The sequence below is a fragment of the Hyperolius riggenbachi genome, chromosome 7 (genome assembly GCF_040937935.1).
Source record: "Hyperolius riggenbachi isolate aHypRig1 chromosome 7, aHypRig1.pri, whole genome shotgun sequence".
Classification (NCBI taxonomy): Eukaryota; Metazoa; Chordata; class Amphibia; order Anura; family Hyperoliidae; genus Hyperolius; species Hyperolius riggenbachi.
Window position 1 is genome coordinate 325,610,505 of NC_090652.1, and position 17,724 is coordinate 325,628,228.

General features: G+C 46.5%; 1 protein-coding gene across 1 annotated transcript in view; it reads right to left on the bottom strand.

Moving 5' to 3' along the window:
• Positions 1-17,724, bottom strand: part of DPP10 (dipeptidyl peptidase like 10) — a 647,445-nt gene that overhangs the window by 127,020 nt on the left and 502,701 nt on the right. The window contains exons 19-20 of the mRNA XM_068247444.1: positions 16,447-16,516; positions 3,374-3,568 (exon numbers count right to left, since the gene is read on the bottom strand). Of these exons, the coding sequence (XP_068103545.1) occupies positions 3,374-3,568; positions 16,447-16,516 (265 nt within the window). The remainder of the gene's footprint in view (positions 1-3,373; positions 3,569-16,446; positions 16,517-17,724) is intronic.

Here is a 17,724-nt window from a genome sequence, read left to right on the forward strand (position 1 = left end):
CCCCCCCCCCCCCCCCGCCACCACCACCACCAAAAAAACATTCTGTCCAACTATCTGACTAGCGATCACTGGTTTGAATGGGCTCATTTCAGTTGTGCTGCTGTGCCCCTCATTGAACAAAGAATCAGTGGATGCTCTGTCCTCTCACGATGGAAATTTGCGCTCCTGCCCGAATGTGCACAGCAGCCGATAGTGTTCTGGGAATGCATACTTGAGAAATTACGCTGATGTATGATCGGTACTCGTCAAGAATGCATAACACTATGCTGGCCTCGGTTGCTGTGCATATCTGGGCAGGAGCAGGAAATTACAGGGAGAGCAAGTGGCCAGAGCATGCGCTGCTTCTTTATCCTCTGTGTGACTGGCTGCAGTCAGAGCCACAAACAGGTGGCAGGGAGCGCGAGTGGCCAGAGCATGCACTGCTTCTTTATCCTCTGTGTGACTGGCTGCAGTCAGAGCCACAGACAGGTGGCAGGGAGCGCAAGTGGCCAGAGCATGCACTGCTTCTTTATCCTCTGTGTGACTGGCTGCAGTCAGAGCCACACACAGGTGACAGGGAGCGCGAGTGGCCAGAGCATGCACTGCTTCTTTATCCTCTGTGTGACTGGCTGCAGTCAGAGCCACAGACAGGTGGCAGGGAGCGCAAGTGGCCAGAGCATGCACTGCTTCTTTATCCTCTGTGTGACTGGCTGCAGTCAGAGCCACAGACAGGTGGCAGGGAGCGTGAGTGGCCAGAGCATGCACTGCTTCTTTATCCTCTGTGTGACTGGCTGCAGTCAGAGCCACAAACAGGTGGCAGGGAGCGCGAGTGGCCAGAGCATGCACTGCTTCTTTGTCCTCTGTGTGACTGGCTGCAGTCAGAGCCACAAACAGGTGGCAGGGAGCGCGAGTGGCCAGAGCATGCACTGCTTCTTTGTCCTCTGTGCGACTGGCTGCAGTCAGAGCCACAAACAGGTGGCAGGGCAGTGCGAGTGGCCAGAGCATGCGCTGCTTCTTTGTCCTCTGTGCAACTAAATGCAGTCAGAGCCACAAACAGGCGGCAGGGAGGTGCAATGGAGAGGAGCCCATCCAAAACAGAGAACAGGTAAGTAGCAAACATTCTGTCAAGACCCACTTTGGATGTTTGGTTGTAATTAGTGTGGACCTGAACTCAGAACTTCCTCTCTGCTCTAAAAGATACTCAACAACATAACCTTTAAAGAAAAAAAATTTCTTTGTTACAGCTGATACAAATCCTGCAATAAATAGACAGTGTGTCTAATTCCTACTTTCATGGAAGCAAATATATTAACATCTTGTGCTTTAAAATAAGCTTATATGCTGTGGCAGTCAGGTGACACAGGGAAGATATCAAATTTGTGATTAGACACAGATGTGGAAGAATTCGAAATGCTCTCTAAATACACATATGGTGCATGTCTGCATGGTTTCCTTCTGTCCTGTGCAAGAGTTCAGCTCCACTTTAAAGCATCTGAATGACATGTATTTATATTTGCTGAAAAATCTATGCATCTCTTTTGAATGCTGAATGTACATATGGTGGTGTGCTCTAACATACTGACAGTATACAGGAACAAAGTCTGAAGAAGGCTTATTAGCAGAAAGCTTACTCTTTTTCTTTTAAGCCAATAAATGGTATCATCCTGATTCAAAACTCTCTGCTTTTGCTGATGGCTAAGATGGTACAATGCTGTACTGCTACAGGAAAGCAGAAGGATGCCAAACCATACAAACTAGCATAGAAGTAGTAATAGCTCAGGTGACAGTGACAGTTTAGCAATGAAAGGGAAGCATACAGCATTTTTATTCCAGGCTGCAGCAGTTCTCATAGATGGTCAGAGATGAAGGACAGAAAATGAGTCAGGAAAGAGTTAACTTAAGCAGAGAGGAGATCACTGGCTAAGAAGAAAAGAAAGCAATAAATTACCGCTAGATAAGAAAGTGTAATTTACAACTGCTGGGGTCAGACAGTGTCACAGCTCTAAAAGAGAAGGCGAAGAAACTAGCAGAAATGTTTGTGAATGCCTGCATTAGAACTCAGCGGAACTTAGTTTTATCTTCTTTGTAATGTAAATCCCTGGTATTTCTCACATCCACTTGTACTGTATGTCGATCCATATAAATAATTGGATCATCAGGTGACAGTTATGATTGATCCTGATTGTTATAACACATCAGGAAGTAAGAGGTGCAAGGATTGGGGAACTCTGGAATTCCTCTATTAGTGCAGAGCAGGGCGCTGGCTGGCTGCGCTGCGGGAACAGAGGAGATGATTTACTTTGACATATGACCTCTTCTCTCTCCAAGTCATGCCGCCCTTCTGATCTTATCTGATTTTATCGCCCTAGGCCGTGGCCTCTGTGGCCTTTGCAGAAATCCGGGCCTGTCACACAGGGGTATCTGGAGGATGGTTCCACCACTCCTATCATAGTGCCCATTACTGGCACCTCATCTCACACAGGGGTATCTGGAGGATGGTGTCACCACTCCTATCATAGTGCCCATTACTGGCACCTCATATCACACAGGGGTATCTGGAGGATGGTTCCACCACTCCTATCATAGTGCCCATTACTGGCACCTCATCTTACACAGGGGTATCTGGAGGATGGTGTCACCACTCCTATCATAGTGCCCATTACTGGCACCTCATATCACACAGGGGTATCTGGAGGATGGTGTCACCACTTCTATCATAGTGCCCATTACTGGCACCTCATATCACACAGGGGTATCTGGAGGATGGTTCCACCACTCCTATCATAGTGCCCATTACTGGCACCTCATCTCACACAGGGGTATCTGGAGGATGGTGTCACCACTCCTATCATAGTGCCCATTACTGGCACCTCATATCACACAGGGGTATCTGGAGGATGGTGCCACCACTCCTATCATAGTGCCCATTACTGGCACCTCATCTCACACAGGGGTATCTGGAGGATGGTGTCACCACTCCTATCATAGTGCCCATTACTGGCACCTCATATCACACAGGGGTATCTGGAGGATGGTGTCACCACTTCTATCATAGTGCCCATTACTGGCACCTCATATCACACAGGGGTATCTGGAGGATGGTGCCACCACTCCTGTCATAGTGCCCATTAGTGGCACCTCATATCACACAGGACCATCTGGTGTATTGTCCTAGGAATCCTGTCCTGCTATAGTATCCAGGACCTATCGCTGAAATCCTAAAGGGGCACCTAGGGGACAATTCCAGGTCCTATCCTATTATAGAATCAGGAATTGTACTTCACATTACATGTGGGCACCTGAAGATTGGTGCCACGGCTGCTGTCTTATCATAATGCCACCACCAGGTGTCCTTTAAATGACACAGTGAGCAAATAGATGTAATGATTCTCACTCTATAGCAGCTATGTGGTCCTGTACTTCCACAGATCCGAGTCCATGGTGAACTTCTTGTAGTATTTTTAGTCCTTGGAATCCACTGCCACGCCCATCAAACCGTGCCACGATAACATTATCCGTATTTATCAGCACGGAATCCCAATCCACGTGGAACTTATCGGTGACCAGCTGACTCCCTGGGAGTTCATCCCTGAAAGAAGAAACGAGACATGGAACGTCAATGTGGAAGATATCACCATCAGTACATCACTATCATCATGCTGAACCCCTTCCTTAATGTTCATCCTAGTCATCTGCCTGCTTTGAAGGTATCCACTTACTGACTTTACACTTCATAGCAGTTTCCAGGAGGTGGAATTGTTCCTCTGTTTGTACCCTACAATAATCTGAGCTACGACGCTTATATCTACAAACCATTGGAGGACATCTACTGATTGTGGAGTGGCCAATGGGAAACTTACAGCAGCAGGTGAGTGAGAAGAGTCCAGTATGGGGGTGTTGTATTACCTTGTGTTGGGGGCTTCTCTTTTCTAGAAGATGGATTTCAACAGCTTTCATTGGAATAAATAATTCCAGAGATTACCCAGCAAGCTCTGAACTAGAAGTCCGAGGAGTGTGTAAAGGGCTACCTTTGTTTTGCATAATTCCATTATGATCATCCAGCTATCAGCACCATAATCACCACCGCCACTCTCATTATCAATGTCATCATCACTGCTTCCACCACTAACGTAATCGCCTTCACACTCATCACCACTACCACTCTCATCATCAATGTCATCATCACTGCTTCCACCACTAACGTAATCACCTTCAAACTCATCACCACCACCACTCTCATCATCAAAGTCATCATCACTGCTTCCACCACTAACGTGATTGCCTTCACACTCATCACCACCACCACTCTCATCATCAATGTCATCATCTCTGCTTCCACCACTAACGTAATCACCTTCACACTCATCACCACCACTACTCTCATCATCAATGTCATCATCACTGCTTCCACCACTAACGTAATCGCCTTCACACTCATCGCCACTGCCACTCTCATCATCAATGTCATCATCACTGCTTCCACCACTAACGTAATCACCTTCACACTCATCACCACCGCTACTCTCATCATCAATGTCATTATCTCTGCTTCCACCACTAACGTAATCACCTTCACACTCATCACCATCACCTCTCTCATCATCGATGTCATCATCACTGCTTCCACCACTAACATAATCACCTTCACACTCATCACCACTGCCACTCTCATCATCAATGTCATCATCACTGCTTCCACCACTAACGTAATCACCTTCACACTCATCACCACCACCACTCTCATCATCAAAGTCATTAGTTAGTGGTGGAAGCAGAGATTGCTTCCACCACTAACGTAATCGTTATTAGTGGTGGAAGCAGAGATTGCTTCCACCACTAACGTAATCGCCTTCACACTCATCACCACCACCACTTTCATCATCAATGTCATCATCACTGCTTCCACCACTAATGTAATCGCCTTCATACTCATCACCACTGCCACTCTCATCATCAATGTCATCATCTCTGCTTCCACCACTAACGTAATCACCTTCACACTCATCACCACCACCACTCTCATCAGCAATGTTATCATCTCTGCTTCCACCACTAACGTAATCACCTTCACACTCATCGCCACCACCACTCTCATCATCAATGTCATCATCACTGCTTCCACCACTAATGTAATCGCCTTCACACTCATCACCACCACCTCTCTCATCATCGATGTCATCATCACTGCTTCCACCACTAACGTAATCACCTTCACACTCATCACCACTGCCTCTCTCATCATCAATGTCATCATCTCTGCCTCCACCACTAATGTAATCACCTTCACACTCATCACCACCACCTCTCTCATCATCAATGTCATCATCACTGCTTCCACCACTAACATAATCGCCTTCACACTCATCACCACCACCACTCTCATCATCAAAGTCATCATCTCTGCTTCCACCACTAACGTAATCGCCTTCACACTCATCACCACCACCACTCTCATCATCAATGTCATCATCACTGCTTCCACCACTAATGTAATCGCCTTCATACTCATCAACACTGCCACTCTCATCATCAATGTCATCATCTCTGCTTCCACCACTAACGTAATCACCTTCACACTCATCACCACCACTAACGTAATCACCTTCACACTCATCACCACCACCACCACTCTCATCATCAATGTCATCATCTCTGCTTTCACCACTAACGTAATCGCCTTCACGCTCATCACCACTACCACTCTCATCATCAATGTCATCATCACTGCTTCCACCACTAATGTAATCGCCTTCATACTCATCACCACTGCCACTCTCATCATCAATGTCATCATCTCTGCTTCCACCACTAACGTAATCACCTTCACACTCATCACACCACTAACGTAATCACCTTCACACTCATCACCACCACCACCACTCTCATCATCAATGTCATCATCTCTGCTTCCACCACTAACGTAATCGCTTTCATGCTCATCCCCACTACCACTCTCATCATCAATGTCATCATCACTGCTTCCACCACTAACATAATCACCTTCACGCTCATCACCACCACCACTCTCATCATCAATGTCATCATCACTGCTTCCACCACTAACGTAATCGCCTTCACACTCATCACCACCGACACTCATCATCAATGTCATCATCTCTGCTTCCACCACTAACGCAATCACCTTCACACTCATCACCACCGCCACTCTCATCATCGATGTCATCATCTCTGCTTCCACCACTAACGTAATCGCCTTCACACTCATCACCACTACCACTCTCATCATCGATGTCATCATCTCTGCTTCCACCACTAACGTAATCGCCTTCACACTCATCACCATCGCCACTCTCATCATCAATGTCATCATCACTGCTTCCACCACTAACGTAATCACCTTCATACTCATCACCACTACCACTCTCATCATCAATGTCATCATCTCTGCTTCCACCACTAATGTAATCGCCTTCACACTCATCACCACCACCACTCTCATCATCAATGTCATCATCACTGCTTCCACCACTAACGTAATCGCCTTCACACTCATCACCATCGCCACTCTCATCATCAATGTCATCATCACTACTTCCACCGCTAACGTAATCGCCTTCATACTCATCACCACTACCACTCTCATCATCAATGTCATCATCTCTGCTTCCACCACTAATGTAATCGCCTTCACACTCATCCCCACCACCACTCTCATCATCAATGTCATCATCTCTGCTTCCACCACTAACGTAATCGCATTCACACTCATCGCCACCACCCCGCTCATCATCAATGTCATCATCTCTGCTTCCACCACTAACGTAATCACCTTCACACTCATCACAACTGCCTCTCTCATCATCAATGTCATCATCTCTGCTTCCACCACTAACGTAATCGCCTTCACACTCATCACCACTGCCACTCTCATCATCAATGTCATCACCTCTGCTTCCACCACTAACGTAATCACCTTCACACTCATCGCCACCACCACGCTCATCATCAATGTCATCATCTCTGCTTCCACCACTAACGTAATCACCTTCACACTCATCACCACCGCCTCTCTCATCATCAATGTCATCATCACTGCTTCCACCACTTATGTAATCGCCTTCACACTCATCACCACCACCTCTCTCATCATCGATGTCATCATCACTGCTTCCACCACTAACGTAATCACCTTCACACTCATCACCACTGCCTCTCTCATCATCAATGTCATCATCTCTGCCTCCACCACTAATGTAATCACCTTCACACTCATCACCACCACCTCTCTCATCATCAATGTCATCATCACTGCTTCCACCACTAACATAATCGCCTTCACACTCATCACCACCACCACTCTCATCATCAAAGTCATCATCTCTGCTTCCACCACTAACGTAATCGCCTTCACACTCATCACCACCACCACTCTCATCATCAATGTCATCATCACTGCTTCCACCACTAATGTAATCGCCTTCATACTCATCAACACTGCCACTCTCATCATCAATGTCATCATCTCTGCTTCCACCACTAACGTAATCACCTTCACACTCATCACCACCACTAACGTAATCACCTTCACACTCATCACCACCACCACCACTCTCATCATCAATGTCATCATCTCTGCTTTCACCACTAACGTAATCGCCTTCACGCTCATCACCACTACCACTCTCATCATCAATGTCATCATCACTGCTTCCACCACTAATGTAATCGCCTTCATACTCATCACCACTGCCACTCTCATCATCAATGTCATCATCTCTGCTTCCACCACTAACGTAATCACCTTCACACTCATCACACCACTAACGTAATCACCTTCACACTCATCACCACCACCACCACTCTCATCATCAATGTCATCATCTCTGCTTCCACCACTAACGTGATCGCCTTCACACTCATCACCACCGCCTCTCTCATCATCAATGTCATCATCACTGCTTCCACCACTAACGTAATCACCTTCACAATCATCACCACCACCACTCTCATCATCAATGTCATCATCACTGCTTCCACCACTAACGCAATCACCTTCACACTCATCACCACCGCCTCTCTCATCATCAATGTCACCATCACTGCTTCCACCACTAATGTAATCACCTTCATACTGATCACCACTAACACTCTCATCATCAATGTCATCATCTCTCCTTCCACCACTAACGTAATTGCCTTCACACTCATCACCACCGCCACTCTCATCATCAATGTCATCATCACTGTTTCCAACACTAATGTAATCACCTTCACACTCATCACCACCGCCACTATCATCATCAATGTCATCATCTCTGCTTCCACCACTAACGTAATCACCTTCACACTCATCGCCACCACCACGCTCATCATCAATGTCATCATCTCTGCTTCCACCACTAACGTAATCACCTTCACACTCATCACCACCGCCTCTCTCATCATCAATTTCATCATCTCTGCTTCCACCACTAACGTAATCGCCTTCACACTCATCACCACTGCCACTCTCATCATCAATGTCATCATCACTGCTTCCACCACTAACGTAATCGCCTTCACACTCATCACCACTACCACTCTCATCATCAATGTCATCATCACTGCTTCCACCACTAACGTAATCACATTCACACTCATCATCACCACCACTCTCATCATCAATGTCATCATCACTGCTTCCACCACTAACGTGATCGCCTTCATACTCATCACCACCGCCACTCTCATCATCAATGTCATCATCACTGCTTCCACCACTAACGTAATCACCTTCACACTCATCACCACCACCACTCTCATCATCAATGTCATAATCACTGCTTCCACCACTAACGCAATCACCTTCACACTCATCACCACCGCCTCTCTCATCATCAATGTCACCATCACTGCTTCCACCACTAATGTAATCACCTTCATATTCATCACCACTACCACTCTCATCATCAATGTCATCATCTCTGCTTCCACCACTACCGTAATCGCCTTCACACTCATCACCACCACCACTCTCATCATCAATGTCATCATCACTGTTTCCAACACTAATGTAATCACCTTCACACTCATCACCACTGCCACTCTCATCATCAATGTCATCACTGCTTCCACCACTAACGTAATCGCCTTCACACTCATCACCACCACCACTCTCATCATCAATGTCATCATCTCTGCTTCCACCACTAACATAATCACCTTCACACTCATCACCACCGCCACTATCATCATCAATGTCATCATCTCAGCTTCCACCACTAATGTAATCGCCTTCATACTCATAACCACTACCACTCTCATCATCAATGTCATCATCTCTGCTTCCACCACTAATGTAATCGCCTTCACACTCATCACCACCACCACTCTCATCATCAATGTCATCATCACTGCTTCCACCAGTAACGTAATCGCCTTCACACTCATCACCATCGCCACTCTCATCATCAATGTCATCATCACTACTTCCACCGCTAACGTAATCGCCTTCATACTCATCACCACTACCACTCTCATCATCAATGTCATTATCTCTGCTTCCACCACTAATGTAATCGCCTTCACACTCATCACCACCACCACTCTCATCATCAATGTCATCATCTCTGCTTCCACCACTAATGTAATCGCCTTCACACTCATCGCCACCACCCCGCTCATCATCAATGTCATCATCTCTGATTCCACCACTAACGTAATCACCTTCACACTCATCACAACCGCCTCTCTCATCATCAATGTCATCATCTCTGCTTCCACCACTAACGTAATCGCCTTCACACTCATCACCACTGCCACTCTCATCATCAATGTCATCACCTCTGCTTCCACCACTAACTTAATCGCCTTCATACTCATCAGCACCCCCACTCTCATCATCAATGTCATCATCACTGCTTCCACCACTAACGTGATCGCCTTCACACTCATCACCACCGCCACTCTCATCATCAATGTCATCATCACTGCTTCCACCACTAACGTGATCGCCTTCACACTCATCACCACCGCCACTCTCATCATCAATGTCATCATCACTGCTTCCACCACTAATGTAATCGCCTTCACACTCATCACCACCACCACTCTCATCATCAATGTCATCATCTTTGCTTCCACCACTACCGTAATCGCCTTCACACTCATCACCACCGCCACTCTCATCATCAATGTCATCATCACTGCTTCCACCACTAACGTAATCGCCTTCACACTCATCCCCACCTCCACTCTCATCATCAATGTCATCATCACTACTTCCACCGCTAACGTAATCGCCTTCATACTCATCACCACTACCACTCTCATCATCAATGTCATCATCTCTGCTTCCACCACTAATGTAATCGCCTTTACACTCATCACCACCACCACTCTCATCATCAATGTCATCATCTCTGCTTCCACCACTAACGTAATCGCCTTCACACTCATCACCACTGCCACTCTCATCATCAATGTCATCATCTCTGCTTCCACCACTAACTTAATCGCCTTCACACTCATCAGCACCTCCACTCTCATCATCAATGTCATCATCACTGCTTCCACCACTAACGTGATCGCCTTCACACTCATCACCACTGCCACTCTCATCATCAATGTCATCATCACTGCTTCCACCACTAACGTGATCGCCTTCACACTCATCACCACCGCCACTCTCATCATCAATGTCATCATCACTGCTTCCACCACTAATGTAATCGCCTTCACACTCATCACCACCACCACTCTCATCATCAATGTCATCATCTCTGCTTCCACCACTACTGTAATCACCTTCACACTCATCACCACCGCCACTCTCATCATCAATGTCATCATCACTGCTTCCACCACTAACGTAATTGCCTTCACACTCATCATCACCGCCACTCTCATCATCAATGTCATCATCACTGCTTCCACCACTAACGTGATCGCCTTCACACTTATCACCACCGTCTCTCTCATCATCAATGTCATCATCACTGCTTCCACCACTAACGTAATCGCCTTCACACTCATCACCACCACCTCTCTCATCATCAATGTCATCATCACTGCTTCCACCACTAACGTAATCACCTTCACACTCATAACCACCACCACTCTCATCATCAATGTCATCATCACTGCTTCCACCACTAACGCAATCACCTTCACACTCATCACCACCGCCTCTCTCATCATCAATGTCACCATCACTGCTTCCACCACTAATGTAATCACCTTCATACTGATCACCACTAACACTCTCATCATCAATGTCATCATCTCTGCTTCCACCACTACCGTAATCGCCTTCACACTCATCACCACCCCCACTCTCATCATCAATGTCATCATCTCTCCTTCCACCACTAACGTAATTGCCTTCACACTCATCACCACCGCCACTCTCATCATCAATGTCATCATCACTGTTTCCAACACTAATGTAATCACCTTCACACTCATCACCACCGCCACTATCATCATCAATGTCATCATCTCTGCTTCCACCACTAACGTAATCACCTTCACACTCATCGCCACCACCACGCTCATCATCAATGTCATCATCTCTGCTTCCACCACTAACGTAATCACCTTCACACTCATCACCACCGCCTCTCTCATCATCAATGTCATCATCTCTGCTTCCACCACTAACGTAATCGCCTTCACACTCATCACCACTGCCACTCTCATCATCAATGTCATCATCACTGCTTCCACCACTAACGTAATTACCTTCATACTCATCATCACCACCACTCTCATCATCAATGTCATCATCACTGCTTCCACCACTAACGTAATTACCTTCACACTCATCATCACCACCACTCTCATCATCAATGTCATCATCACTGCTTCCACCACTAACATGATCGCCTTCACACTCATCACCACCACCTCTCTCATCATCAATGTCATCATCACTGCTTCCACCACTAACGTAATCACCTTCACACTCATCACCACCGCCTCTCTCATCATCAATGTCACCATCACTGCTTCCACCACTAATGTAATCACCTTCATACTCATCACCACTACCACTCTCATCATCAATGTCATCATCTCTGTTTCCACCACTACCGTAATCGCCTTCACACTCATCACCACCACCACTCTCATCATCAATGTCATCATCACTGTTTCCAACACTAATGTAATCACCTTCACACTCATCACCACTGCCACTCTCATCATCAATGTCATCACTGCTTCCACCACTAACGTAATCGCCTTCACACTCATCACCACCACCACTCTCATCATCAATGTCATCATCTCTGCTTCCACCACTAACATAATCACCTTCACACTCATCACCACCGCCACTATCATCATCAATGTCATCATCTCAGCTTCCACCACTAATGTAATCGCCTTCATACTCATCACCACTACCACTCTCATCATCAATGTCATCATCACTGTTTCCACCACTAATGTAATCACCTTCACACTCGTCATCACCACCTCTCTTATCATCAATGTCATCATCTCAGCTTCCACCACTAATGTAATCACCTTCATACTCATCACCACTACCACTCTCATCATCAATGTCATCATCTCTGCTTCCACCACTACCGTAATCGCCTTCACACTCATCACCACCACCACTCTCATCATCAATGTCATCATCACTGTTTCCAACACTAATGTAATCACCTTCACACTCATCACCACTGCCACTCTCATCATCAATGTCATCACTGCATCCACCACTAACGTAATCGCCTTCACACTCATCACCACCACCACTCTCATCATCAATGTCATCATCACTGCTTCCACCACTAACGTAATCACCTTCACACTCATCACCACCACCACTCTCATCATCAATGTCATCATCACTGCTTCCACCACTAACGCAATCACCTTCACACTCATCACCACCGCCTCTCTCATCATCAATGTCACCATCACTGCTTCCACCACTAATGTAATCACCTTCATACTCATCACCACTACCACTCTCATCATCAATGTCATCATCTCTGTTTCCACCACTACCGTAATCGCCTTCACACTCATCACCACCACCACTCTCATCATCAATGTCTTTATCACTGTTTCCAACACTAATGTAATCACCTTCACACTCATCACCACTGCCACTCTCATCATCAATGTCATCACTGCTTCCACCACTAACGTAATCGCCTTCACACTCATCACCACCACCACTCTCATCATCAATGTCATCATCTCTGCTTCCACCACTAACATAATCACCTTCACACTCATCACCACCGCCACTATCATCATCAATGTCATCATCTCAGCTTCCACCACTAATGTAATCGCCTTCATACTCATCACCACTACCACTCTCATCATCAATGTCATCATCACTGTTTCCACCACTAATGTAATCACCTTCACACTCGTCATCACCACCTCTTTTATCATCAATGTCATCATCTCAGCTTCCACCACTAATGTAATCACCTTCATACTCATCACCACTACCACTCTCATCATCAATGTCATCATCTCTGCTTCCACCACTACCGTAATCGCCTTCACACTCATCACCACCACCACTCTCATCATCAATGTCATCATCACTGTTTCCAACACTAATGTAATCACCTTCACACTCATCACCACTGCCACTCTCATCATCAATGTCATCACTGCATCCACCACTAACGTAATCGCCTTCACACTCATCACCACCACCACTCTCATCATCAATGTCATCATCTCTGCTTCCACCACTAACATAATCACCTTCACACTCATCACCACCGCCACTATCATCATCAATGTCATCATCTCAGCTTCCACCACTAATGTAATCGCCTTCATACTCATCACCACTACCACTCTTATCATCAATGTCATCATCACTGTTTCCACCACTAATGTAATCACCTTCACACTCGTCATCACCACCTCTCTTATCATCAATGTCATCATCTCTGCTTCCACCACTAACGTAATCACCTTCACACTCATCACCACCACCTTTCTCATCATCAATGTCATCATCTCTCCTTCCACCACTAACGTAATTGCCTTCACACTCATCGCCACCGCCACTCTCATCATCAATGTCATCATCACTGTTTCCAACACTAATGTAATCACCTTCACACTCATCACCACCGCCACTATCATCATCAATGTCATCATCTCAGCTTCCACCACTAATGTAATCGCCTTCATACTCATCACCACTACCACTCTCATCATCAATGTCATCATCACTGTTTCCACCACTAATGTAATCGCCTTCACACTCATCACCACCACCTCTCTTATCATCAATGTCATCATCTCAGCTTCCACCACTAATGTAATCACCTTCATACTCATCATCACTACCACTCTCATCATCAATGTCATCATCACTGTTTCCACCACTAATGTAATCACCTTCACACTCATCACCACCACCTCTCTTATCATCAATGTCATCATCTCAGCTTCCACCACTAATGTAATCACCTTCATACTCATCACCACTACCACTCTCATCATCAATGTCATCATCACTGTTTCCAACACTAATGTAATCGCCTTCATACTCATCACCACCGCCACTATTATCATCAATGTCATCATCTCAGCTTCCACCACTAATGTAATCGCCTTCACACTCATCACCACCACCACTCTCATCATCAATGTCATCATCATTGCTTCCACCACTAACGTAATCACCTTCACACTCATCACCACCACCACCACTCTCATCATCAATGTCATCATCTCTGCTTCCACCACTAACGTAATCGCCTTCACAATCATCACCACTACCACTCTCATCATCAATCTCATCATCACTGCTTCCACCACTAACATAATCACCTTCACACTCATCACCACCACCACTCTCATCATCAATGTCATCATCACTGCTTCCACCACTAACGTAATTGCCTTCACACTCATCACCACCGACACTCATCATCATTGTCGTCATCTCTGCTTCCACCACTAATGTAATCGCCTTCACACTCATCACCATCGCGCCACTCATCATCAATGTCATCATCACTGCTTCCACCACTAACGTAATCACCTTCACACTCATCACAACTGCCACTCTCATCATCGATGTCATCATCTCTGCTTCCACCACTAATGTAATCGCCTTCACACTCATCACCACTACCACTCTCATCATCAATGTCATCATCTCTGCTTCCACCACTAACGTAATCACCTTCACACTCATCACCACTGCCACTCTCATCATCAATGTCATCATCACTGCTTCCACCACTAACGTAATCGCCTTCACACTCATCACCACCACCACTCTCATCATCAATGTCATCATCACTGCTTCCACCACTAATGTAATCACCTTCACACTCATCACCACCACTCTCATCATCAATGTCATCATCACTGCTTCCACCACTAACGTAATCGCCTTCACACTCATCACCACCACCTCTCTCATCATCAATGTCATCATCTCTGCTTCCACCACCAACGTAATCACCTTCACACTCATCACCACCACCACTCGCATCATCTATGTCATCATCTCTGCTTCCACCACCAACGTAATCACCTTCACACTCATCACCACCACCTCTCTCATCATCAATGTCATCATCTCTGCTTCCACCACTAACATAATCACCTTCATACTCATCACCACTACCACTCTCTTCATCAATGTCATCATCTCTGCTTCCACCATTAACGTAATCACCTTCACACTCATCACCACCACCTCTCTCATCATCAATGTCATCATCACTGCTTCCACCACCAACGTAATCACCTTCACTCTCATCACCACCACCACTCGCATCATCAATGTCATCATCTCTGCTTCCACCACCAACGTAATCACCTTCACACTCATCACCACCACCTCTCTTATCATCAATGTCATCATCTCTGCTTCCACCACTAACGTAATCGCCTTCATACTCATCACCACTACCACTCTCATCATCAATGTCATCATCACTGTTTCCACCATTAATGTCATCGCCTTCATACTCATCACCACTGCCACTCATCATCAATGTCATCATCACTGCTTCCACCACAAACGTGATCGCCTTCACACTCCTCACCACCACCACTCGCATCATCAATGTCATTATCAAAGTCATCATCTCTGCTTCCACCACTAACGTAATCGCCTTCACACTCATCCCCACCTCCACTCTCATCATCAATGTCATCATCTCTGCTTCCACCACTAACGTAATCGCCTTAACTGAATACACACACACACACACACACACACACACACACACACACACACACACACACACACACACACACACACACACACACACACACACACACACACTGAACACACGCAAACAGACACATACACACACACTAAACACAAACACAAACATACACACACAAACTGAAAACACACACACACACACACACACACACACACACACACACACACACACACACACACACACACACACTCGTGTTTCGTTGATGGGGGATTTGCACTGTCAGTCCATAGGTTGCTCTCTGTGTTGTGATTCTGTTTTAATAGATGAATGAAATTCTTACACAATGAGGAGAAGAGGATATTGGTTCTGCTCTGTAAAGTCCCGAGGATATGACAATCTCAGTGGCAGCTCTAAAAAAAGAGAAAGAAAATATATTGGATGTGAGAGACAACCCTTTCCTACCAATCCTACCCCCAATCCTACCCCAAACCAATGTCTACCCCGAGTCCTAAACCCAGTGCTATCCCAGCCAAAGTCTCCCCCGAGTCCTCCCCCAACCTCACCCCAACCAATGTCTACCCCGAGTCCTAAACCCAACCTTACCCCAACCAATGTCTACCCCGAGTCCTAAACCCAACCTTACCCCAACCAATGTCTACCCCAAGTCCTAAACCCAACCTTACCCCAACCAATGTCTACCCCGAGTCTTAAACCCAACCTTACCCCAACCAATGTCTACCCTGAGTCCTAAACCCAGTGCTACCCCAGCCAATGTCTACCCCGAGTCCTTCTCCCAACCTCACCCCAACCAATGTCTACCCCGAGTCCTAAACCCAACCTTACCCCAACCAATGTCTACCCCGAGTCCTAAACCCAACCTTACCCCAACCAATGTCTACCCCGAGTCCTAAACCCAACCTTACCCCAACCAATGTCTACCCCGAGTCCTACCCCCAACCTTACCCTAAACCAATGTCTACCCTAAATCCAAAACCCAATCCTACCCCAAATCCTGAACCTAATCCTACCCCAACCAATGTCTATCCCTTTCCTCATCAGCCCCACCATACTCATCGTATTCGCTGATGCCAAGACTCTATCCTTTAATGTCAGCCCCACCCCCGCTCACCGTAATCACTGATGCCAAAACTCTGTCCTTCTGTGTCAGCCCCACCCCCGCTCACCGTAATTGCTGATGCCAAAACTCTGTCCTTTAATGTCAGCCCCGCTCACCGTAATCACTGATGCCAAATCTCTGTCCTTCTGTGTCAGCCCCACCCCCGCTCACCGTAATTGCTGATGCCAAAACTCTGTCCTTTAATGTCAGCCCCACCCCCGCTCACCGTAATCACTGATGCCAAAACTCTGTCCTTCCGTGTCAGCCCCGCCCCTGCTCATAGTAATTGTGGATGCCAAAACTCTGTCCTTCCTTGTTAGCCCCACCCCCGCTCACCGTAATTGTGGATGCCAAAACTCTGTGCTTCTGTATCAGCCCCACCCCCGCTCACTCTAATCACCGATGCCAAAACTCTGTCCTTCCTTGTCAGCCCCTCCCCTGCTTACCATAATTGCTGATACCAGCAGTCTGCCCTTCCGTGCCAGCCCCACCCTCGCTCAC